This window comes from Miscanthus floridulus, chromosome 8, assembly GCF_019320115.1.
Source record: "Miscanthus floridulus cultivar M001 chromosome 8, ASM1932011v1, whole genome shotgun sequence".
In the NCBI taxonomy this organism is placed as follows: Eukaryota; Viridiplantae; Streptophyta; class Magnoliopsida; order Poales; family Poaceae; genus Miscanthus; species Miscanthus floridulus.
This window is the reverse complement of record NC_089587.1, coordinates 184220368-184245756: the sequence shown is the minus strand read 5'-3', so window position 1 is coordinate 184245756 and position 25389 is coordinate 184220368. Positions and strand designations below refer to the sequence as shown.

The 25389-nt window shown below is 44.4% G+C and overlaps 1 protein-coding gene across 1 annotated transcript; it reads right to left on the bottom strand.

Annotated features, from left to right (window-relative positions):
• Positions 1-18039: 18039 nt before the first annotated feature.
• On the bottom strand, positions 18040-25229 carry LOC136474249 (serine/threonine-protein kinase Aurora-2-like). The gene is made up of 9 exons (XM_066471839.1): positions 24958-25229; positions 21351-21458; positions 20358-20504; positions 20168-20263; positions 19982-20077; positions 19797-19893; positions 19560-19677; positions 18599-18671; positions 18040-18517 (listed from the first exon to the last, which is right to left on the bottom strand). Exons 1-9 carry the CDS (start codon positions 24994-24996, stop codon positions 18416-18418), a joined length of 876 nt encoding a protein of 291 aa, XP_066327936.1. The 5' UTR covers positions 24997-25229; the 3' UTR covers positions 18040-18415.
• Positions 25230-25389: the final 160 nt, after the last annotated feature.

The following is a 25389-nucleotide window of genomic DNA, read 5'->3' as shown; positions in this document are numbered from 1 at the left end:
ATTAAAAACTTTATCAAATATTTATCTTATTTACAACTAAATAAATAATGAAATCGGCTTCAAAACCACTTCAAACCCAGACAAGGAGATAATTTAAATTTTTAGAGTTTTGGAAGTAAGATGTGTGGTTTTGAAATTCGAGTAGGAAAATCAGACACGTTGATAGTTCGAGAAGATAAAAGTGGCTTTTTCCTAAATCCTTTTATCCTCTCAATTATCCACGGAGCACAACTTTACTTCTTAGTGTATAAAATCTGATCTACATGACTTTTAACATTGTTCTTTTTTACCTGGGCGATTTAGATGACAGTTTTGTGTGATATGGCACCAAGTAGACGATTGACGTGGCGCCAATCGAAAGACTAAATCGGACTATGTTATGGTTTGTGGTTATCCGGGTGATGGTGATGTTTATGGCATGTTAGTTTCTGAATGGCTAGTGTGAGCATGCCAGAGTCTCAGGGGTGGCCCACACTAGCCATCCGAAACTAAAATGCCATATCAAGAACGGCTGAGGGGTGGCTCATAGATTTTTTGTAGGGTAGGTGGACCTCTAGAGTGGTAGCACACACTAGATCAACCTTGTGAAGATATTGTAGTAAAACTCAGGCGCATACCTTGGGAGTGTGACATGTGAATAATAATCATGGCATACAAGAAATCATAAGCTATGGATAAAGACAAATCTCTGTAGAATGTCTAAAACTAATATATCAACCGTGCTCATGGACTAGAGTGGTTGGCTACGATATGTACCCATTCCCCCACCCATTCAGTGAGTAAAAGTAAAATCTACTTAGAAGTTGGAGATGATGTGGGGTGTCTAACACTACGTCAAAAACTATTTCTAGGAGCGGTTGTAGACTATTTGTAGGGGCGGTTTGCCCAGCCGTCCCTACACAAGGGTCTCTACAAATCATGTATTTGTAGGGGTGGTTCCCAGGCCGCCCCTACAAATTGATTTGTAGGGGCGGCTGAAAACACCAGCCGCCCCTACAAATCGATTTATAGGGGCGGTTCAATCTAGAACCGCCCCTACAGTACGTTTTCCCACCAAAAAAATCAAGTTTTCAATTCAAAATCGCTTTGCTGAACTTCCCACAACCAACATTTCGAACCGCGCTCGCATTGCCGAACGCCCCGCGGCCAACGTTCCGAACTGCGTTCGCGTTGCCGAACACTCCGTGACCAGCGTTCGCATTGCCGAACACCCCGCGACCGCGACTACAAGCATAAGAGTATTCTATAAACTACAATTACAAGTCCAATTCACATGAATATATACAATCCATCATTAAATATATAAATTACATACACATTGTTATCAACGTCCTAGAGCTAGTCTTTCAGTCTCATGAAGGTGTTGGTACTGAGGATTTGTACCTAACTCAGACTCTCGGTCATGGTAGGCGCCTTTGACGTGTACAATCTGGTCCAATATGAAGTTGCAAAGGTTGCCGACGAGCTCTAAGAGTTGGTCATCCTTATATGGGTCTCTTTTCATTCCTTTCTCTTCTCTCCACTACAAGAAAACAAGTTTCGGTTTAATATTTCATACTATTTACGAAGTTTTTATACTACGGATGAAGAGGTTCAAACTTACCCTTAAGGGGTGTCTCCTATAGGCACCGGTGTTACCCATAATAGAACATATATTGTATCCACAATGTACACTCCTAGGCTTCTATTTGGGGCACTGTGTGTTTTGAATATGAAAATGTTAAGTAATGCTTTTGACAGCAATGTAACGGAGTACTGAAGAAGTAAGTTACACTTACCGCACATAGTGTTTTTATAGCCAGCTTTTCCTTCCTTGCTGGATCATGCCTTCCATGATGATTAGTGACATAGAACCTAAATGCTCTGTTCGAATTATTTTAGCAAATACAACTTGTTAGTATCCAAAAGTGAACGTTACAAGTATGTATACAAACATATAAGCTAATGAGGATTGTCGATATGTATACGTCTTGAGAATCGATATGAAGTTTTTGTATGTCACCGTGTCCTTATCTAATGAATCAAAGACCCATGCCATGCTCCTCCCGACATCGACAGCTATACAAATCCAGTGGTTGCTGCATGGATTTAATCATAGAACTAGATAAGCCCTTTTGCATCGAATGAAATATATCGAACAAAGCTTTAAGTATACAGTTGAGCTTACTCGAAGTTGTATGGTAGCCATATAGTAGAGTGGTGTTGGAGATTTTTGAAAGCCAAGGCAATGTATGCCGCAACCTTAAGGGACTCTTCCCTTAGCTTCGCACTACGGATGCGCTCTTTCTCCCGAAGAGTCTTTGCACCTGCTAGCTCTTTAGCATCCAGTGTCCACCGTTTAGGGTAATTAAAATTTGTTTGGGCTATAGCTTGAGGGTCTACATACCCGGCTTCACACTTGGCATTTGTTTGACAATGTGCACTTGCATTCTATAAATCACGGCGTGGGTTAGTTACAACAAAATTTAAAGATTATATTCATATCATATCAGGAGGACAAGGACTTACAGGCACCACGTGCGAATTAGATTCATCTCCATTTCTCCTAGGTGAAATCATGTGTGCATGTCATTGAAGTCAAAGACAATTTTTCTGGCTGGGCTTCCAAATGTGCCAGTGGGAAAGCATGCTTGTATGATATCTATGCTCGTTGGGAGAACACGCAAGTACCAATCATAGAACCTTCTCATTCCAAGTGGTAGGCGCTGGATGTCCCGGTTTGGTAGGAAGGGCTTGCCTCTTTCATATTTTTTTGGGCAATCCTTTGACCATTCAATGGCATCAACATTTGGATACTGCTTTGCAATTTGGTGGAGCTTGCTACTGACGACCTCCTCAGAACCCCATGATGGGACTTTTTTAACTTGGTTTTCAGGCTTGAACTGATCATGGGAATACCACTTGGACACCAACAAGATGTCTTTGATCAGAACATAAACTGGCCTTATGTTAATTGGAATCTTCTTTCGGAGTTCCCATTCAGGCACGTCCTCATCTTCTTGTGCATCACCTTCTTCAGGAGGCACTTGTTGTTCATATATCGGTTGTGCTTGTTGAGAAGACTGTGGCATCTCATGATGCACTTGCCCGGTATGAGCTGGAGAAGGTTGTGGCATCTCATCAGGCATATGCTCAATAGGAGGCGGGGAAGAATGTGGCATCTCAGGAATGTGGGGGTCACGAGACGGTGAAAATATCTCCCCGGCCTCAACAACTCGCTCCAAATTTGGGAGAGGGGGAGGCGGCGAAGAAGCAGTCAATATAATGTCTTGTTTGTGCCAGAGGATGAACTGCCCCATAACGTCTCTGAGTAACACCAGCCCCTCGGGAGTTGTGTAGTCTATCCTTCACTGCATGAACTCAGGCTTCACTGTATGCACCTCGACCCTAGTGTAGTCCGGTGGTATCTTATTATTGTGGTGTAAGCCACCGGGAGGATGTGCCACACCCGTTGCCACATCCATCACAGTGTTCTGTCGGCCACTGAGAAACACCAAGGTGCAACTAGTAGGTTCCCATATGAGATCGACTGGGGTTGTGGCTACAGTGGAACCTTGGCTGCTAGGAACTTTCGGAGGGCTGCCAACTAATGCCAGTTCTCCCGGCGGTGTCACTAATATACGTAGCTCTATAGACATTCCTTGCTCCTCCAGCGCCTTCGCAACTAGAGCCTTCACTTAGAGCTCAAGACTAGTCTCCCGGTCTCAGCCATGTTTCTTGTACATGTGTCTGTCCTCTTTGAATCCTTGCTTCCAGGTTATCCTTTTCCCTAGCCCCCTAGTGCGGCCTGTGTGCTCCTTGTTTCCCAAGCCAAAGCTAAGCTCGTCCCTCTCTTTGGAAGGATTGAATGAGCCCATCTCTTTGTCTTTAGCATATTTCAGTATCCTTGATACCGCCTCTTGGGTCTCCGGCTTATCAAACTTAAGATTACTGTCGGATGGTTCTATACTCCTCGCATGTATCCAGTTCCTTGAGCGTACCTTCAAGTTCGTCACGTCGATATTCCCAGCAGCTATGGCCTCTTCATCCATCTTCCTAAACTGCTCTTCCTTGGCATAGTAGCCACCGAGGCCTAGATGATGGTGGTGTTTGTTCCTCTTCGCCAGCTCAGTGTTATGGGCACTGAGCTCCAATGCCTCCGCTGAAGTCTTCTGAGCCACGAGCTCCTCCTATTGACTAGGAGTTATTTTGCCAAACTCGTTGAAGGGAGTTAACCCCTTTTGGATATACTTCATGTTGAGCTCCGACCTCCAACGTCAAAATGACTCTCCCATCATCCTGATAGCATTTTTTTACCAATTCATGCTTACCCTCCGGAAATCTAAAATTAACCTTCAGCTGCTTATCCCATAGTGCATTCTTTATGTTCTCTGATACCTCTTTCCAGTTAGGGATTGCTAGATTTAATTTATCTCTTACTAGGGCCCCGATCGCATTATGGAATCGTCCTCTTAATTCCTTTAGCTCAAGGATCTCCCCTGCTGGCCCAACCTCCGTTATCACATAGCAAGCCTTGTCTGGATATAGATTTCCTTTTCTATCCCCTCGTTTGCTCTTAGGCTTGGTAGTCATGGTTGTGTCTTGAGTTTGTGGAGCAGAGGCATCGTGATCCGTCTCTGTGGTTGTTGCCTCTGCTCTCCTTTCCTCTACTCCGTCTTGTCCAGCGAGATGTCACGGACGTCGACGTCATCTTTTCTGAGTTTCAGGAGGGACCTGTATATAGGACAGGTCAAAGTGTTAGCAGAGGTAACACAGCCAAAGTTTTAGCAAAATTTACAAGCTAAGGCTTCTTCCCTACCTCCTCGTTCGGGTCAAAATCCTTATCCAAATCTTCCTCCGTTGGCCTCCTTCTTGCTTCAGGTGGGAAAGGATCCTCGGGACTTTCATATCCCTCTTTTGACTCATCATCCTCTTCTTCTTCGCCTTCAGCAGCCTCTCCTTCGGGGCATTCCTCCTCATTACACTCCTCCTGAGTAAGCATCACTTCTAGATCCTTTTCTACCTTGTTATCGAACTGTTCCTGAGTAAGCTGGTCCTTTAGTGCTTGCTCCTCAAGGGTTGGCTGCTCATCATGCTCAGGGCATCGAGCTGCACTATCTGTTGTCTATGACATTATTTCGCGCTTTGTTCTAAAAGATGCAAGAAAGTGTGCTTTAGGTACGTGAGAAGGTATAAGAAATCAAAAAGGTCTATAAACCAAAGTAGTCCTATAAAACAATAATATAAAAAAACGAGAAGTAGCAATGGTAGAGGCCTTAGAAACATGTCAATCATCATCTGATCTTGAACTTGGAGCATCAAGGCATCATAACAGAGAAGAGAGGAGAAGGTAATGTAGGGGCGACTGCTAATGATGCCAAGTTCCTCATAAGTTCTTGATCATCAGCTCATATTCCATATAATGTATGGACTTGGACAATTTCATCATTGGCAAAACAAAGAAGAGGAGAGGAGAGGGGAGATTTGGCAAAAAAAACCAACAGCTGCTTAGCAAACATAGAGCATCAGCTGATGGCAAAAGATAGGACAACAAGTCCTGGGCGAGTCCTGGGAGATTTGGTAAAAAATGCAACAATAGCCAATAGTTAGTAGCTAGAAGTAGAAAGTAGTAGTAGTAAGTAGAAAGTAGTAGAGTAGAGTAAGTGTAGCAGTAGAGTGGAAGTAGTAGAGTAAGAGCAGCAGCCACTTATGAGTAGCAAGTAGTAAGAGGAGTAGTAGGAGTAGTAAGAGGAGGAGTAGTAGTAGGAGGAGGAGGAGTAGGAGTAGTGGTAGGAGTAGTAGTAGTAGCAGCAGCAGTAGCCACTACACACCAGCAGTATATAAGCAAAAAAATAGAGAAGGAGTAGTAGTAGGAGGAGGAGTACTAGTAGGAGTAGTGGTAGGAGGAGTAGTAGTAGTAGCAGCAACAACCACTACACACTAGCATTATATAAGCAAAAAAACAGAGTAGTAGTAGGAGGAGGAGGAGGAGTAGTAGGAGTAGTGGTAGGAAGAGGAGTAGTCCAAGAAAATATCACAAATATAGTTAACAGTAGAAACCGGCCAATGTGAAAACATAGGAAATCACTTACTGCTATAAGCAAAAGGTAGAAATTAGTAGTAGTAGGACAGTAGTAGAAGTAGTAGTAGGAGCAGCAGCAGTAGTAGAAGTAGTGGTACTAGTAGTTGTAGAAGTAGGAGGAGTATGAGTAAGAGGCCTTAGAAGTAGTACTAGTAGCAGTAGTAGTAGGAGCAACAGTAGTATAACAACTCGATAATCTACTACATACTTGAGCAAAATGATTGTATTAGTATCAAAATGACTAAGCATGTAATGACTTCTGACAAACAGGTACTAGTGCTCAGGAGCCTGGAGTATTTGGCATGTTACTACATAACAGGCAGCTACATGACACAAGACTATGGCTATCAAGTGCTACTAGGTGACACAGCTTGGAGTATTTGACCTTTGAGCCTTGAGGTACTTTCATATTTAACAATATCAAGTGCTGCTAGGCAAGTACAGAAATAATTGGATCGGACTAGTATAGTGCTAGGCAAGTACAGAAATAGCTGAGGAGGATTATTAGCCTTACTGTTTAGCTTTCCGGACATTCCACAAGCATGCAAATATTTAACTTCGATACTATATCACCTGTGTGCCCATATCTGTTCCTTAGTGTTTATCAAATAATTGTGTTTTGATGTAGTAATCCACTTGCTGCTTGTAATTCTAATTCTGGCATAACAAGTGAACTAACACATACCTCAAATGCTAAAGCAAAATTGCTGGTCTCAGGGATAAAAAGCCTAATTCTTAGCAGGTATGTCTTACATGTAAGAATGCATGCACCATGAGAAAACTACCAAAACAGCAGTCACATTGCATCAACAGAAACATCGATTCAACCTACGGAGTATATGGCAGCTAGCACGTAGCAGCGTGTCCTTATCCACATCCTACTAATGAAAAGTTGTAAGCAAAGATTCATAAATTGGACTCATGACTACATAGACAAACACATAGAATGTTCCACAAAATCTTAGGATTGCAGTGTGTATGAATGAAGCAACAAGCAGGCAAGCAAGCAAGCATTCACAGTTGGTGCTTGCAGGTGAAGCAACAAGCAGGCAAGCAAGCAAATGACATGGTATAAGAGGAGTCAGTGTTTAGCAAAAGACAGCTAACATCTACTAAACACAAGATTAATATGATGGCCCATGATATATATATATATATATGGAAGGAATAATATGATGGACAGGTGTACCAGCAGCAAAAGAGCTAGTTAGCAGGGAATGAAGAGCATCTAATGCAACACAGGCAGTAACTGAAAACTAATACAAATGAAAATGAATTCTTCCAGTAGTATTGCAGGCATAAGATGGTCACCAATATATATAGTGTTGTTGGTGTTATAGGAAATTAAAAAAAAAGAAAAATGCTAGCTCACCAGCAGTCAGTAGACTAGAGGAACCAGGACACTATGGAATGATGAGGCTGAAACATGGCTTCACTATTGAATAGGAGGCAAAAAGGAAGTCCCAATTTGATATTCTTGAACTGAAGGAACAAAACATTACAGTAGCACAATCCATTGGTAGGGGTGGCAGCTATAGCAGACTCCATGAACACTTTCTGGTCATATTTGAAAATCTTTGCCATAGTAGGCAAAAATGACATATGCTCAGTTGAAACATAATAGAGGCATCATAGGCAGTAACAATCATAGAAAATGACATATGCTCAGTGCTCAGGTTAAAAAATGGCATCATAGGCAGTGGTACATGCTGCTAGGGTACATCACAAGCATCACAGGTAGCATCCATCTCATATCATTGCAAACATGAGCAGTGGTAGTTCATGATGAAGGAAGGAACCAGTGCTAGATGGATGGATCAAAGATAGATAGATAGATGCAGATCGATGAAAGCTAGAGTATACAGGAAACATAAAAAAGAGGAAGCGAGGTCTGTCATGATAGAATACCTGAAAACGATGGACCTAGCAATCTAGCCCCAAGAACAATCTGGGGTGCGGGTCGTCGGTGTGCGGGGGCGGGCGCCGGGGGCCGAGCACGGGACGCCAGGGGTCGACGCGCGGGGGAGGGCGCCGAGGGCCGGGCGCGGGACGCCGCAGGTCGGCGCGCGGGGGCGGGCACCGGGGACCGGGTGCGGGTGTCGGCGTGCGGGGCCGGGCGCTGGGGGCCGAGCGCGGGACACCGGGGGTCGACGCGCGGGGGAGGGCGCCGGGGGCCAGGCACGGGACGCCGGGGGTCGGCGCGCGGGGGAGGGCGCCGGGGACCGGGTGCAGGTGACGACGGAAACCCTAGGCAGCCTGACGGTGTCGGAGGAAGAAGATAGCGCCTAGACGATGACTCCCGTGCGCTTCCTCCGATTTATACTAGGTACCATTTGTAGGGGCGGTTCCTGATCCAGCCACCCCTACAAATGCATTTTTAGGGGCGGTTCCTGCTCCAACCGCCCCTATAAATATTTTCTATTTTTTTTAAATTATAAATTCTATATTTTTTATATCATAAAAACACAAAGTAATATAAAAAATTATGTATATACACAAATATAATATTTTGTATTATTCTATATATGAAGAAATATATATATATATATATATATATATATATATAAACAATTGTAGTCAAAACAATATAGAAAACAAAAAAAAACAAAAATTAAAAATTTGAATTTTAAAACTTTGAATACAATTTTATGATGTTAAATGAAATAAAATGAAAATGTTGTAAACATAAAAGTTGTATAACTCATCAACATGTACAACTTTTATTTTGGTCATCTTGTCATGTGACTTTGTTTGAACGATTCAAATTTTGAAATTCAAATAATTTTAACTTAAAACAATATTTTGAAAGAGTAAATGATTTCACATGAAAAACTCATGAATACCAAAGTTGTAGAACTCATCAATATGTACAACTTTTATTTTAATCATATTTTCATTTGACAAAATTTGGATAGTTCAAATTTTGAATTTCACTAAATGGCAACTTCAAACAAGATTTTGAAACCTTAAATGATTTCAACAATAAAAGTCGTGAACATAAAAGTTGTTGAACTCCTCACTATCTACAACTTTTATTTTGGTCACTTCTTCATGTGATAAAGTATTTGTAAACATTGTTCATAAATTCACATGACTCATAGTTTCATGAACTATACGAGAAACATGTTGATTTGTGAACAATGTTTACTATCACTTTGTCAGATAAAGAAATGATCAAAATAAAAGTTATAGATCTTGATGAGTTATACAACTTTGGTATTCATCACTTTTTCAGCTCAAAAACATTTAGTGGTTGAAAATCTCGTTTGAACTTGTCATTTTTTTAAATTTGAAAATTTGAAGTGCTCAAACTTTGACAAATGAAATTTTATAGTAATAGAGTGGATGTTCAAATAGAGTCATCTGGATGTTGCAAAGGGTAGTCTCACACACATGCATAAAATGTAGTCTCATACACATACAAAAATATGTAGTCTTACACACGTACATAAATATATAGTCTCACACGCATGCATAAATGAAGTCTTACAAACACACACTTACACAAACACTCCACGTTCAACAACTAGCTAGCCTGCTGTAACGACTTTCCCTTTGACACCTTTTCGTTCCCATGGCATTATGTCTTTGGGGAGGTTCTTTTCCACAACACTGATCTTTTTAGAAAAGTCTGTGAATAGCAGCATCTCATCGTAGTTATTGTAAGCTTCAACATCATCCACGTCATCAACTCCAATAATGTGTTGTTTCCCAGAGGCAACCACATGCTTTGTCTTCTTCTTCGGAGGGAGGTTACTTTGTGGGTCAGACATATAGAAAACTTGTGCGACACGTGAAGCGAGCACCCAAGGGTCATCTTGGTAGCATAGATTCTCGAGGTCCAGGACTCTCAATCCGATCTCGTTCAGTTGGTGTTGTTTGATCCAGCGGCATCGAAACAAGGCCACCGTTATATCCCTTCCATAGTCAAGTTCCCATATCTCTTCAATGATGCCAAAGTATTGGATCTTTCGCCCTAATCCATCGAGAGCCTCTATTCGAACGCCGCTGTTTTGGTTCACATATTTACTATCCTTTGCGTGGATATAGTACGTGTACCCATTGATGTCATAAGCATTCCAAGATGTCACTTGTCTCGATGGCCCCTCCGCCAACCTACTGATGGTAATAGAGTTTATGGTTTCTCCAGGCGGTATGTTTTGGTCCTTAACCATGTAGTTACTCGTTGCTTGTGCTGTTTCATGACCCAATCATCCGAACGGTCATTTCTCTCCGCCATAATGATAGCCAAGTGTTCATCAATATACGGTTGCATCAGTTGTGTACTCTGCAAGACACTGTAATGCACCCGACTCACCTCTTTGTAATCATGGTCGATGAACACTTTTCTACCACTGGTGCCCTTCCCAGCCAGCCTACCCTTATGACGAGAATCGGGTTTACCAATCCCTTTCTGCACTTTTAGGTACTCTTGACAGCACTCGATGACTTCTTCAGTACTGTAACCCTCTATCATGGAGCCCTCTGGGTATGCTCGATTATGCACGTATTGACTTAAAATCGACATGAACCGCTCATAGGACCACATTTCATGCAAGTAGCAAGGGCCAAGCGCCTGTATCTGATGAACCATGTGAATCATGAGATGTGGCATTATATCAAAAAAAGCAGGAGGTAAACACATCTCCAGTTGGTTTTGTGTCTCCACCACAAATTCATGTAGGTCACTCAGCTCTTCCTTGCCAATCGTCTTCTATGAGATCTTCGAAAAGAAGTAGCACATGTGGGTGATAGCCATTTTCAAGAACTCTGGCTTTATAGCCCTGATTGCAATAGGTAGAAATACTGTCAGCATCACATGGCAATCGTGAGCCTTGCAGTGTGTTATTAACAAGTCCTTCATCAACACTAGCTTCTTCACATTTGCTAAAAACCCAGTCGGGACTTTGATCCCCCTCAGGAAAGTGCATATAGCTCTCTTCTCGTCTGGTGTTAGGTTGAAGCACGCCACGAGCAGAGTGTATTTTCCATTAGCCTCAGGTACCGGGTGAAGCTGTGGCATCATGTTTAGCTGCACCATGTCTTTTCGTGCTTTCAGACCATCCTTTGACTTGCCTGTGTCTACCAAAGTAGCAATGAGACTCTCAAAGACATTCTTCTGCACATGCATATCATCAATGGCATGAGGGACCTCCAAGTCTGGCCAATAAGGCAGATACTGAAAGAAGATCGATTGTTTCTTGAAAGGTACGCCTTCGACAGGAGGTGTGCTTCTATCTCTGTTCGTCCCATCCGGATTCTTCTTTCCATAGACGACGCGTATGTTTTTTACATTCTGTACACATGTTCTCCGTTATGACGTCTCTCCGGAGGGGGTTCAATCTTCGGGGCGTTGTCATAAAATCTAAAGAACAATTTGCTATGGTACTTGTGACTTGTCTTTAAGAAGCATCGATTCCTTAGGTAAACTATCTTCTTGGATGCATCCATGTACACCCATGTAGTACCATCCAAGCAAACCAAGCATCCCGTCTTCCCTTTGATCTATCTAGACAAAGCAAACAACGTGGGGTAATCATTGATAGTAATAAATATTATTGCTCTACATATGAAGTCCTCCTTTCGAAACGCATCGTACATCTGCTCCCCATGCCTCCATAGCCTCTCCATTTCTTGCATCAAGGGCTCGAGGAACACGTCTATATCAATGCCTGGTTGTTTAGGGCCAGAAATAAGAATAGTGAGGAGAAGATACTTTTTTTTCTGACACAACCATGTTGGGATGTTGTACATGGTCAAGATCACTGGGCATGTGCTGTGGTTGCTCATCCTCTCATTGAAGGGATTCATTCCATCGATGCTCAGGCCAAACCGTACATTCCTTGGGTCATCGCTGAATTCTTTGTGCTTCTCATCAAACCTTTGCCACTGACTACAATCAGCCAGGTGTGCAATCTTATCATCATCCACCTTGCACTCATCATCCCACCATGTCATGATTGTGGCTTCTTTAGGATTTAGGAACATACGTCTCAAGCGGTCGGTCATTGGTAGGTACCATATTACTAGGGCAGGAATTCTTCTCTGCTTTGCATTGTTGCCTAATGGAGTATCCTTTGGGGGCTGAGATTCTTGTACCACCTTTTTTGTACCCTTCTTATTCCTCTTTTTCCCCGTGGATGGTTCGTCCCCACCGTAAAGGTCATTGTTCTTGTACCGGCTGGCCCCACACCGGGGATATTTATCCAATGACTTGAATGTTTCGCCACGAAAAAGTATACAGTGGTTGGAGCATGCATGTATTTTTTCAACCCCCATTGTCAATAAACTTATGACCTTCTTCGCTTGGTATGTGTTGGCAGGAACTGAGTTTGGTTGTGGCAGCACCCATGACAGGAGATGCAATAGATCATTGAAACTACAGTTTGACCAGCCGTACTTAGCCTTCAGGATGAGTAGCTCAAGCACGAAACGTAGCAATGTCCAATGTGTCGGACAGTCCTTTTCAACACCATACACAGTCTCCTTCGATGCTTTTGTCACTCTTTCCAAATTTTCTAGACCTTTCGGGCTATTTAGTAAAATCTCTGGTCCAAGGGTTTGAATCATGTCATCTAAATCATCTTCATCCCCGACACGTGCTCCACCATCATTATTGGCACCACCTTCATCGTTACCATTCCAACCACCAGCATCACCACCTTGTTTATTGCCAAACTTGAAATCCATTCATGCATCAAGCTCTGCTGAATATTGGGACAGGGATTCTATGGTTTCGTCGTCGTATTTCTCCTCATCCTCGTCGTTAACAATAACCGTTTCACCATGATGAATCCACACTGTGTAGTCCTCAACAAATCCTCGCATAATCAAATGTGATCTGATGGTAGTCACATCTGTCCATACCACACGGTTCTTGCAATCTTTACATAGACAAATAATTGTATCCTTATTCTCTTTTAATGTCGTTGCATGCTTCGTTGCGGCTTCAATAAATTTATCCACCTCTTCACGGAAACCTGCCTTGAACCTTAACGAACCATACATCCAAGAGTTCCTGTACTCCATCTTTTACAACAACAACAAAACAAACATTAAAGGAGTACTTATTCAGATATATATAAAAATGAAACAAATTAATAATTACTTGAGAATAATTGTATATACTTCAGATATATATGAATATAAATCTAATATAATTACATGAAGCATACAAACACACCATGGTAAAAGAAAATTAATTAACGGCCCATTTATCCATAAATAATTAAAATACATATTTATTGATTACAATAAATAATTTTAAAGACAACAATTAGCAAGCATTATACTTTACCCAATATCTTTCATACAAACCCTAGTCCAATTTCATCAAACATAAATTTACAAAAACGAAATTAATAAAAAAAATCAAACCCTAGATCTAGATCCACATGCACATGAAACATCTATAAAACTAACTAATTGTTCAATAAAATCAAGAAATATGGACCAAATAAGGGTATGATCTTGTTCCCCTCCCTAATTTACTCTAGTACATTCAAAAGTTGGTTCTAATTTGCTTCATAAATAGCTCAAGCACCATAGAAGAGAGAGAAAAACAAAACTCTAATTACTCACTAACCAACCATTAAAACTTAAAAAAAGTATGGAATATCATTTTCTTACCTTCTACAATCTCTCCACCAAAGGATTTGAGACCAAAATCTTTCCCCTTAGTAGAGCAATTTTTGGGAGGTGTCCAAGGCCTCCCCACCTTTTTTTCACGGGTTGGAGTGAGTGACCCGAGGAGGAAGAAGGTGCTGCATCTGTTTTATATGGGGGGCATTTGTAGGGGCGGCTGGTGATTGAACCGCCCCTATAAATCGATGCTATAAATACGGGGCCATTTGTAGGGGCGGCTCAATCACCAGCCGCCCCTACAAATAGCATTTCCAGGGGCGGCTGGTGATTGAGCCGCCCCTACAAATCAGACCCCATTTGTAGGGGCGGCTCGTAACACCAGCCGTCCCTGCTGTTCCATTTATAGGGGCGGCTGGTGTCTGGACACCCGAGCACGCCACTGTAGGGGCGGCTCCATCACCAGCCGCCCCTACAAAAAAAAAAATTGAACCGTTGCTAAAAAAAACCGTTTTCTACGTAGCGTAAAAGACTACCGGGAGCGCTTAGCGTATGTGTTTTTTAGGCACCTTCTTGTGGATTATTGGACAATCTGCTGCTATTTTTGTGGTTAATTGTATAATATTTACATGTTCGCTTATTTATATATACTGTATCTATTATTCATTTATGACATCGTTGTATGTATGGAAATTCATCTTAGCACATACGATGTACACTTAATTTTATTCTTGAAGACGGATGTGACAGTTTTTTTTAGTCTGACGCATAAAGAGCTGTCGTCTCTCTCATCTATATTCCTTCCGTCTACTCCTCCCCAAACTGAAGAAAGTTCATGATAAACTGGAAATGCATCCACGAATTTATTTGTTAACTTATTTAGACTGAATTTGGAAACAAAGTTCATGGATAAACTGAAAATGCCTCTACAAATTTACTTGTTAACTTATTTATGCTCCCTCCGGAATGTAGAAAATTACTGTGTAAATCCTGCAGAATTCATGTGTTTCAAAGGGCCCCACAAGTTTTATTGTTAATACCACATGGCATGCAGCCCTTTGGAGCTCAGAGTTGCTTGGCCGACCTGGGCTTGCTATAGTATATCTGTGATACCACTCACTCAGAGCTGTCGTTTCAGATTATTTTTTTCTCTCTGTGTGAATTTTTCACTCGTCCAGCAGCTGGTCGGTTCTCCAGCTTTGGAATAATGCGGTGTCACGTCTCACTGGGGAGAGAATAATTCACCATCAGCCAATAATTTTTTCGTTCTTAACATTAACGATGATGCATTCGAGGAAAAAAACATATTCGAAAACTTGCGACATCTTTTCCCCTAAATTATCGATAGGTGCCTATCGTATGATTTGCCTGAAGTTACATGCGGTACTACCATCACGCAGTATATATTGCAACTTGCAAGGGAAAATCAAAATCATTTCGCGCAGAGTGCACTCGGTGTACGCAGTGTCAGCATACATTTCTGACGACCTGATCGGGTGTTATTAGGATTCAGGACATCTGGACATGTCTGCGTAAATTTCTGAGGACCTCATCAGGATCCAGGCCACCATGCAGAAGTAGAATATCCGTCCATTACTTTGTTTTCAGCTCGTGGAGTTTTCACTTAAAAACTGTCCAACAATAATACAACAGTCATCGTGTCCTTTAAAAGTAGATCAAACATGATCGCTGTTTCGACAACACAAATAAAGGTCACAAACTATCTTTACGAGGGTAAACACGAGCAAATCACAGTAGCATATTCCAAAACCAACATTGAAACTGTCTCCAGAAAGCAAGACTTCTACTGAAATCTTCTGCTCTCACAGCTCTGACTGAGGCAGGAGGGGACAGATAAGAAGAAACGAAGGAAAACGAGGAACAACAGGTAGAGGGAAACCTTAAACTGGTAAATAAGGAGTAGGCTCCTGCAGGAGCTCACCATTGCCGATCTCTGACTTGCCGGTCTCTGTCCACGCCTCACCGGGCCTTCCGGAACTGGAATCTAGCCAGGGAAGACGGCCATAAGAGGCATGGGCAAATACAAACTGATGATGGATGAGGTCATGAGGAGCAGCAGCTCAGCTGGCCATTGTCCTCCAACCATCCATGAGCTGCTTTGCTGCTTAGGCAACTCTCAAGAACCATGCAGACACTCCTGCCAGGCTTCCTCCATGATTTGCAGGGGGGCAGAGGATTGCAGTAGAGGGGAGGAGAGGAATGCTTTTACCTGCCTGCAGCCGGCAGGTGTTGATGCAGCAAAGGCTCTTGTCGAACCAAGAAGAACTTGCACGGTGGCATTTTAAAGAGGCTAGTGGTGGTGTGCTTTAGTGGGAAAAAAAAGAATAACAAAGAAAGCTTACTGTATGGGGCGCGTGGCATTGTCTAGAAATCCCTATCCATGCTATTCTTGTCTCACCAAACATCAATTCTGCAGCTATTCCTTCTGCTGACAATTCTCCATTCCTATCCTTGTTTGGGGGCTGTCCAAGAGTAATTTGTACTGAAGGTAAATGTACTACATCCAGCGATCCACCCAAGGCATTCATGCTGGTAAAAGCTAAGACAACCTCTATACTAATCTCATTAACCTTTTTTACAAGTAATAATTTGGTGTCAGCTTTTGACCATTTGCCATGCTTGCTGCCAAAATTTGGAAGCAAAATGTCCTTTCTTGCTACCCAATTGCTTAGCAATTAAGTTTCTAACAATCAACCTAAGGCCAAACCCCAACTAACCAATCTTTACCAACAAACTGAGGTTACTCAGATTTTACCAAAGAGACCAAATCTACAGGTCCACGATGCAGAAAATAAAGGTACCTTTTACAAAAAGTTGAAGAGGCAATCTCCTCTTTTGAGATGCACTTTTTGGAACAGGGAGATTGAGGAGTGTGGCCTTCCTGTTTTGCCACTACTTCGTGCTTATCAACCTCTGCATCCCTCAATTCTTCAGTGCAAGTGAAAAAATAACTTCCATGAATCTAGTTGGATTAGTTCTTCATGATATTGTCGCAGGGCCATAAAAGGCAACAAAGTGAGAAAAATACCATGTAAAAAAAAATACTGTTTTTCAGTCTGCAACAAATAATGATTCAGAGTTCAGAGGGAATATACCATGCATTTTTTATTGAAACTGCACCACAAAAAAGGAGAGAATCAATACGGCCAAAGAATGGCATTCCACAAAAGTCGGATTTAATGGTTGAAGGCCTAGTGCAGTGGACCCCTCCAATGGAATTTCTGAATACCCTTTTCCTCCTTCAAACGGGTGGAATGGTGGAGGAGCCATGGAGGTGGTGAGCCTGCCTGTTGCAAGTGCTCCTAATCATCGCCATCATGGACCCAGAGAAGCACCACCAATAATAGGTCCCATTCGACCTGACGTGTCCCACGATCAAGCATCAACATGCACAGGCATCAAGAATTTTCCAATTGATGGCCTCCACTTCTGACTGTGTGTGCTGAATGATTTTTGTCCTTAGCATCCAAAACAGCAACAAAAAAAAAGAAAACAAAAGGCTTCCTAGAATAGAACCCTAATAGCTTATGTTGCTCTCCCTACCGGCCCAAAGACCACTCAAGTTGGAAAATAGCCTCTTTGTCAGCTTCACAAGCATCAGTATTTTCCAATTTGTTCATCTTGTAATGGACCAAGCCAATTTTTGTTTACAAAGCAACTGAATGATCCATGAAGCAATTGCGAGCTTCCATTCCCATTCAAAAATTTATGTTGCTATCAGTCTTCAGACTAATATAAAGTAAACAACACTCAAAAGGTACATGATTGCCCCACCAGAAATAAATGGTTTGTTCTTTCTAGCATGTGCAGGGTGCACGATTGAGCAGTACAGATGTCAGTCACCTGACACATAATAGCTTTTAGTCACGAAACAAAATTGTACCTTTTCATCCCCAACAGTAACCAGTGGTCAGGCTAACGATTACATATAGTTTGTATACAGAGGACGTGATTAGTGTAAGGAGATACTACTATGTACAAGAGCTTGGTGAAACATAATAAAGTGATATAACACACAACTTTTGGGGCAACTCTTTACACACTTTGGCCAAATCACATGTATTTTAGGTTCCTACTTTTTACTCGGACTAACTTTGGCAGAAGATGGTTCAGCAATTGACAAGAAAAAGATTATTGGTAGTTTGGGGCAACCAGCTGTTCTTTGCACAGAAAATGTCCTTATCATATTTGAGTGCCATAATGTTACTCCACAGTGCCTATATTTAATCCCCTTGAATTAGCTCTAGACCGAACCCAATTGATCACTGCCTATATTTACTCCCCTTGAGTTAGTTCTGGACCCAATTGATCACTGACAGTAGCGATATCCAACAAGCAAACAATCTGAACATTTTTATCTGAAAAAAATGAACAAAAATCCGAATCAGTGTTTGTTTCAGATTTTAAATCTCACTTAATCTTAGAGTTACTTTTTGTGTACTTTTTATTCAAACACAGCAGTACAACTGTCTGCCATTAGATTAAAGAAGATGAACGCTTGCCCATGCAAACCCATGTGGAACACACTGCACACCCCAATACAGACACACCACCAAATAGAACACTTAAACACATCCAGCAAGGCCCGGGTTCATGAGCTGATTCCTCGTGGCATTCCATGTGTCTGCGCACTCCCCTCGAATTGGGGAGAGTGGAGGAGAGGCAGTCTTCAGCCAGTGGTGGCAATGTGTCTGTGTACTCCCCTCGAATTGGGGAGAGTGGAGAAGAGGCAGTCTTCAGCTGGTGGTGGTTCTACCCTCTGTACACGCCAGAAGGGTCGGCGTTCTGGACGATCCACGGGTGCTCAAGAACCTTGTGGAGTGGCAGCCGCTGCGCCGAGTTCTTGAACAGCATCTGTGTACAACAATTGATGAGGTTCTAAATCTGAACAGCAATTTTCTTTACGAGACAAGGGAAAAACTGAAGACTTCTTACCTGAGAAATCAAATCCTTCGCGGCAGGTGAAACGAATGGTTTCAGTGGGAACTTCAAGTTGACTTTCACTATCCTGTATCCAAGTAAAAACGACAGATTCAGAAACAGCAGTTGCTCTCTGAGTTTCACAACCACAAGGATAGATAGAAGGAATTCATGGATCTAAAACATGTGAAGCTGTGGTGATCAATATAGTGCTTCCTCTTTGTACACTAGCACTATATGCAACTTCAAAAGTTTCCTCACCAATTATCAGAGCACAGCTCAAAAGTCGCAAGAAATAATCTAGAACTCATATGGGCAAGTTAGGGACAAACGACAGATTCAGAAACAGCAGTTGCTCTCAAGTTTCACGACCACGAGGATAGATTTTTTTTTTTCGCAAGACGAGGATAGATATTCACTATGGCACTATGCTATACATATATACTAATGATAGATAGAAAGAATTCATGGATCTAAAACATGTGGAGCTATGGTGATCAATATAGTGCTTCCTCTTTGCTACACTAGCACTATATGCAAGTTCAAAAGTTTCCTCACCAATTATCGGAGCATAGCTCAAAAGTCGCAAGAAATAATCTAGAACTCACATGGGAAAATTAGGGACAAAATCGCTGCATACTAAGATCCCATAGTTGCTTTTAGAAACAGCAGTTGTTTTCAAAGCCGCAAACAAGCAAGTCAAAGACTCGAGTTTCACAACCACAAGGATAGATATTCACTATGCTATTACGTATATACTAATGATAGATAGAAAAATCATGGATCTAAAAACATGTGGAGCTATGGTGATCAATATAGTGCATTCTCTTTGCTACACTAGCACTATATGCAAGTTCTAAAGTCTCCTCACAATTATCAGAGCATAGCTCAAAATCACAAGAAATAATCTAGAACTCACATGAGCAAATTAGGGACAAAATTGCCGCATTCTAAGATCCCAGAGTTGTGGAGTTACCTTCTGTATGTTTCTGAGTGCTCCTTAGCTTCGAAAGGTGGGACCCCGTAAAGGAATTCATAGCACAGAATACCCAAGCTCCATATGTCTACATGGTAATCATGTTCTGTCTTCTCCACTGGACAAATCACAACAGGATTCAGAGCCAAGGAAAGCAGATAGGCCTAGAGAGCTGGAACAGCTGTGGGAATTTTCAAGAACTAGTTGATAACTGGAGGAAAATGGTTAGCAAAGTACCCATTTCAGGTGGCAGGTAATCCAGAGTTCCGCACATAGTCCGTCTTCTGTTGAAGGTGTGCACGGACCAGCCAAAGTCGGCGATTTTGATCTCGTCCTGTTCCAAGGAAACATACAACAATGTAAGTAAGCATAGAGTTCCAGTCTTCCAGATCAGGGATACCAAAAAAACACAATGCAAGTACCTGGGCTCCAACCAAAAGATTTTCTGGTTTAATGTCCCGGTGGATGACATGCTTCCCATGAAGGTAGATCAGAGCTCTAGCCAATGATGCAATATACTAAAAATAAAAGGAAATCTCCATTACTACTTTGGTGAAAAATGAGCTGCAGATAAATTCACCAAGTACATGTATAGAGCATCAACTCACAGTTGCTGAACGTCTCTCAGAAAAATGTTTGCACCTTGTCAGTTCCTTATACAGTTCACCCTTGGCAGCATATTCCAGGATTAGGTAAACCTGGCTCTGAGAATTCCACATGACAGAGAAATGATGATGTCTCTTGCCATATAAATGAAGCAATGTTAACTCTATATTAGAAATGTGGATATGTTTTTACCTGATCATAGAAGTACCCATACAGGCGAAGAATATTAGGATGGCGAAGATGACTCTGAATCTCCACTTCACGTCGCAGCTGATGCTCGACCTGTGATTGCTTGAGTTGGCTCTTGAAAAGCACTTTCAGAGCCACAATTTGACTGCTCTGTTCCACAAAAAGACGTACTGTAAGCCCTAGCTGCTTACTAGGATGATTAACTAAAGCATAAACAGAAAACACTCTGTAAGATGTTTCCAGCGTTGTCATTTAACATGTTTAGTAGTATATTTGCTGACTATAGCATTAGTTACAGTAGTATAGTTGCTGACTGTACAATAATATAAAAAAGTTCAGTTAGTAGATACGAAACAGGGTACAATACTGAATTAGTCAAATCCCAGCAATCTCGGTGCAGACTAAAAATAATCAGTGCAATATTTGCTGACAATTAACATTAGTTACAGTAGTATATTTGCTGAGTATACCATAATAATTAGTAAGTACAGACATTGTACAATACTGAAGTAGTCTATTCCCAGCAATCACAGTACAGTAAATCATTCAGTGAAGTTATAGACTAAAAACAAGCAGTTCAACTAACCAAAAGAAAGCTTAAACATGTTATTTACCCTCTTTTCTCAGGCCAGATAAACAATATCAAACTTGCGCTGCTCACTAGGATGATTAACTAAAGCATAAACGGAAAAAACACTCTATAAGACGTTTCCAGCGTTGTCATTCAACATATTGTTAGTCACAGCAATCTCGATGCAGTACCCATTCAGCTAAGCTAGAGACTGAAAATAACCAGTGCAATATTTCCTGACAATTAACATTAGTTACAGTAGTATATTTGCTGAGTATACCATAATATAAAAAGTTCACTTAGTAGATAAGGACATTGTACAATACTGAAGTAGTCAACTCCAAGCAATCATGGTACAGTACATCATTCAGTAAAGTTAGAGACTCACAATAACCAGTGCAAGTAAGCTTAAACATGTTATTTACCCTCTTTTCTCTGGCCAGATAAACATGGCCAAACTTGCCCCTCCCAAGAGGTTTCCCAACCTCAAAATCAGACAGCACCCACCGCTTCTCGTTTCCGTGGGCTGGAGCCTGCAAAGTGAAAACAAAATGCATCATTATAGGTGTGTTTGGTTCGCGTTTTAGTCCTGACTTGGCTAGCCAACTAAGCCAGGACATCACAAGCCTGGCTTTCCCAATGCAACGTGCTGTTGTTTGGTTTACTCGTCTTAGCTAAGCTTGGCTTACCCAGATCATGTTTGGTTGCCTGGTTAGCTTGAATACAGTCAACTCAACCTCATTCAGGTAAGGTTACCTCATTGAGGTATTTCGTCGAACACGTTAGGGGCGCCTCCGTCGTCTGGATCTCCAGCACATCTGCCGTCGCCATGGGACAGGAGCTCGAGCAAGGGGCTCGTGGCACATCTCCAGCAAGGAGCTCATGGCGCATCTCCGGCAAGGAGCTTGAGCGCAACAAGCGAGCACCTCCATGGGACAGCATCGGCCATGGCCCACGTGCGGAGGCGACCCTACGCGGAATTCCGACGGCGGAGGCGACCCTGCGCGGATGTCCGGCGGCGGCGGCGACCCTGCGCGGAGGAGGACACATCGGCCATGGAAGAGGAGGTGCTCCGCGTCGTCTTCGCATCCGGCCTGCTCCGTACGGCTGGATGCAGGTTCCACCGACGAGCTCGAGCGGCTGGATGCGGGTGGGAGGTCCGCGCCGGTGGTAGTGAGGTCGGAGCGGGTGGACAAGGTGGAGCCCCTGCCGCGCGAGCTCTGCCGAGGAGCCCCCGATGCGCCGGCGGTAGTGAGGTCGGAGTGGGTGGATGAGGCCGCGCCCCTGCTGCGCGAGCTCTGCCGGGGAGCCCCGCCGCCGCGAGCGTGGACGGGGTAGAGGGCCGGCGCACGAGCTTGGACGGCGAGCACGGACCATGGATGGCGCGACTTGCGATGGCGAGTCGGGGGTAAAGATGTCCAACGGGCCGGCCCAGCCCGGCCTGGCACGAGCCCGTGCCAGGCACGGCCCGATGGGGTTCGGGCCGGCACGACACGTCGTGCCTACCGGGCCGTGCCGAGGCGGGCACCATGCCTGACCTATGGCCCAGGCACGGCCTGCTGGGCCGTTTATCGGGCCGGGCCGGCCCGAGACGCACGACCAGTCCAGCCCGGGCCCACGATGAAGCGCGAGCAGCCAGAGAGAGGGGGAAGGGGACGAAGCGCGAGCAGCCGGAGATGCAGTGGCCGTCAGCGACCTTGCCTTTGGGGCCCTTGACATCGGCGAGGAGACGGAGGGGGCGTCGGCGTCCGTGACGCAGAGGTGGAAGGGGAAGAGAGTTAGGAGCGCGGTGCTCCGGATCTCCGCCCGAACGTGCCCGCCGGGTCTCTGCAGCCCGCGGAACCCCCCGTCGTCGTGGCCGCCGGAGTGGAGGCGGGGAGGGGGCGTCCGCGTGGGGGCGTGGCATCGACACCCGTGCGCGAGGGCCGAGGGGAGGGAGGGGCGTCCCGTACGGCACCGTCAGCGCGTCCGGGGCCCAGATCCAGGATCGTGCGCGAGGGATGCGGAGGAGGAGGGGACCAGCACGTCGCCACGTCGGGAGAGAGGGAGAGGAAGGGACGACGGGAGCGGAGGCGGCGGGAGCGGGAACGATGGGGGCGGGGGTCACGGGAGGCTCGGGCTCGGCCGGCACGCCTCGTGAGAGAGCGAGAGAGGGAGCGGATGGGAGCTAGGGTTCGGGTCTGAGGGTCTGAGGGAGAGCCGCCACGTCGCGGCGTGCGCTCTTATATGAGGGGGGGGGGAGGCGGGGACGGTGGGCCGCGTTGGGCTGCGGGGAGGGGAGGAGGAGTGAGGAGGGGGAGGGGGGAGGTCGGGCCGACCGACGCAGGCCGGGCTGTGCCAGTCCACGGGCTTGAGCAGTGGCCCAGGCACGGCCTGCTCCCTCGGGCCGGGCTAGCCCGGGCCCGCACGTCACCGGGCCGTGCCGTGCTCGTGTCGGGCTAAAAAAGCAGGCTTCGTGCCGTGCCGTCGTGCCTCGGGCTACATGGATATTTATAGGCGGGGTGAAGGAGTAGCGGGAGGTGAGACGAGCCTGGCTCAAGCCTAGCTACGCGGAAACGGAGGGGATGGTCGTTTCCCCTAAAGCCTGGATAGTTGCTCCCTTTTGGCTTACCTAAGCCTGGCTAAATGGCCTGGGCAGCCAAACAAACATGGTTTGGGTGCATTAGGTGGCTAGAGGCTTAGAGCAACTCCAAGAATTTCTTTAAAATTAGTAGCCAAATTTCATAGTTTAGCTATTATGTAAAATACAAAAGTTCTAAAAAAAGAAGAGGTCTACAACAGCTTAGCTATTTTTCATCTTCTATATTCAAAAAGTTAGCCACATCAAGTAACTGCCATCAATTTTCACTTGTTCCTGGCGCTTGAAATAGGATCGGATCACATGTGCCAGCCAATCACAGGAGAGGGTAGGCGCATGGGAGAGAAAACCATGCACGGAAGCCGCAGATGGCGAGCAGGCACGGCTCGCAAAAGATAACGACCGAGACAGCTGGGATAGCGCTTGGGGAAAAAAGGAAAATGGGATACAAGAGCTATTGGAAGTGTTTTTTTTGCCAACAATTGTCAATCCGGGTTTTAAGGAGCATTATACAAAGGCTGTTGGAGTTGCTCTAAGCCACCCAACCAAACACTCCCTATATTTCCATTACACTGCAGCCAGCTACCAAGCTTGCAAGCACTACCACAGTACCCTGAAGGCGCAAACCATCATTAGAGGCTTAATCAGCCATGAATCCTCGTTTACTAACCCTCTAAACTCAGGAAAACCACTCAAATGGATCGAAGTTCAGGGATAACCAGACCAGGAACAGAATGGAGAATTAAAATCCTAAGGGACGCCCACACTTTTTAATCATGTACTCTGCAAAAGGATATTGAGACAATGGACTGCGGCCAGGGTACCAAGCTCGCAAGCACTACCACAGTACTCTGAAGCTGGAACCATCGTGAGAAGCTTAATCAGTCATGAACCCTCGTTTACTAAGCCTCTAAACACAGGAAAAATCACTCAAATGGAGTGAAGTTCATGGATAACCAGACAGGAACAGAATGAAGAGTTATTAGAATCCTAAGCGAAGGATCTGGTAAACCCCATATTATACTTCACTGGCGCAAGGTGTAACAAGCCAAGCAAAGGGGATGCCCATGCTTTTCAACAAATAGAGGTCAAACCCTAATAATCACTCCGCAAAAGGATATATTGACAAAATGGACTGCGCACAGCTAATAAAGCAACGATATATTAATGTCACACGCAGGAAAATAAGAAACGTCTGTTTGACCCTGTCGCGTCCACGAGCTACAGCAACCACAAAACGAGAGGCAAAAGAGACGGAGGAAAATCCCCCAGATTCGACGGTAAACCGGCACCAATTTGACTACGGAGACGACTATAATCAAGCACACCAATCGCTCACCGAACCCCACGAATCAACCGCTACGCACGGAGCCCCCCAAAATCAACCGCGAGCGGATCCGACCAGGGGGAGGGGAGAGGTGAGAGGGGAGAGGAGAGAGGGAGCACTAGTATACCCTGTCCTCGCTGCCGCGCGACTCGGTGGCGATCGCCATGGCTGGAGCCTGGAGGAGCGGCGCGGAGGGGAGGAAGCGTGGGTAGGGATGGGGGACGGGGAGCGGCGAGGCGAGGCGTGGAGAAGTTTGGAATTGAGGGGAGAACGCAACGGTCGAATCCTTGGCTTCTCGCCTCGCCCAGTCGCCCGCTCGATTGCTAGTACTGAATGCCCGTGCCGCTCACGTGCAGGGCCGCGAGTCGTTTGGACTTTGGAGTCAGCGGCCTCGCCGGCGTTGAGGTGGGACTGAATCGGGGTTCTATAATTCGACACGCCTTGATAATCCTGAGCCGTCGATTGCTATGTTTAAGGTCTGGATCACGGGAAGGACAGAAACCTGGAGAAAGCTGCGGCGGTTTCGCCAACTGACCTGTGGGCCATGTTTCACAGCGAC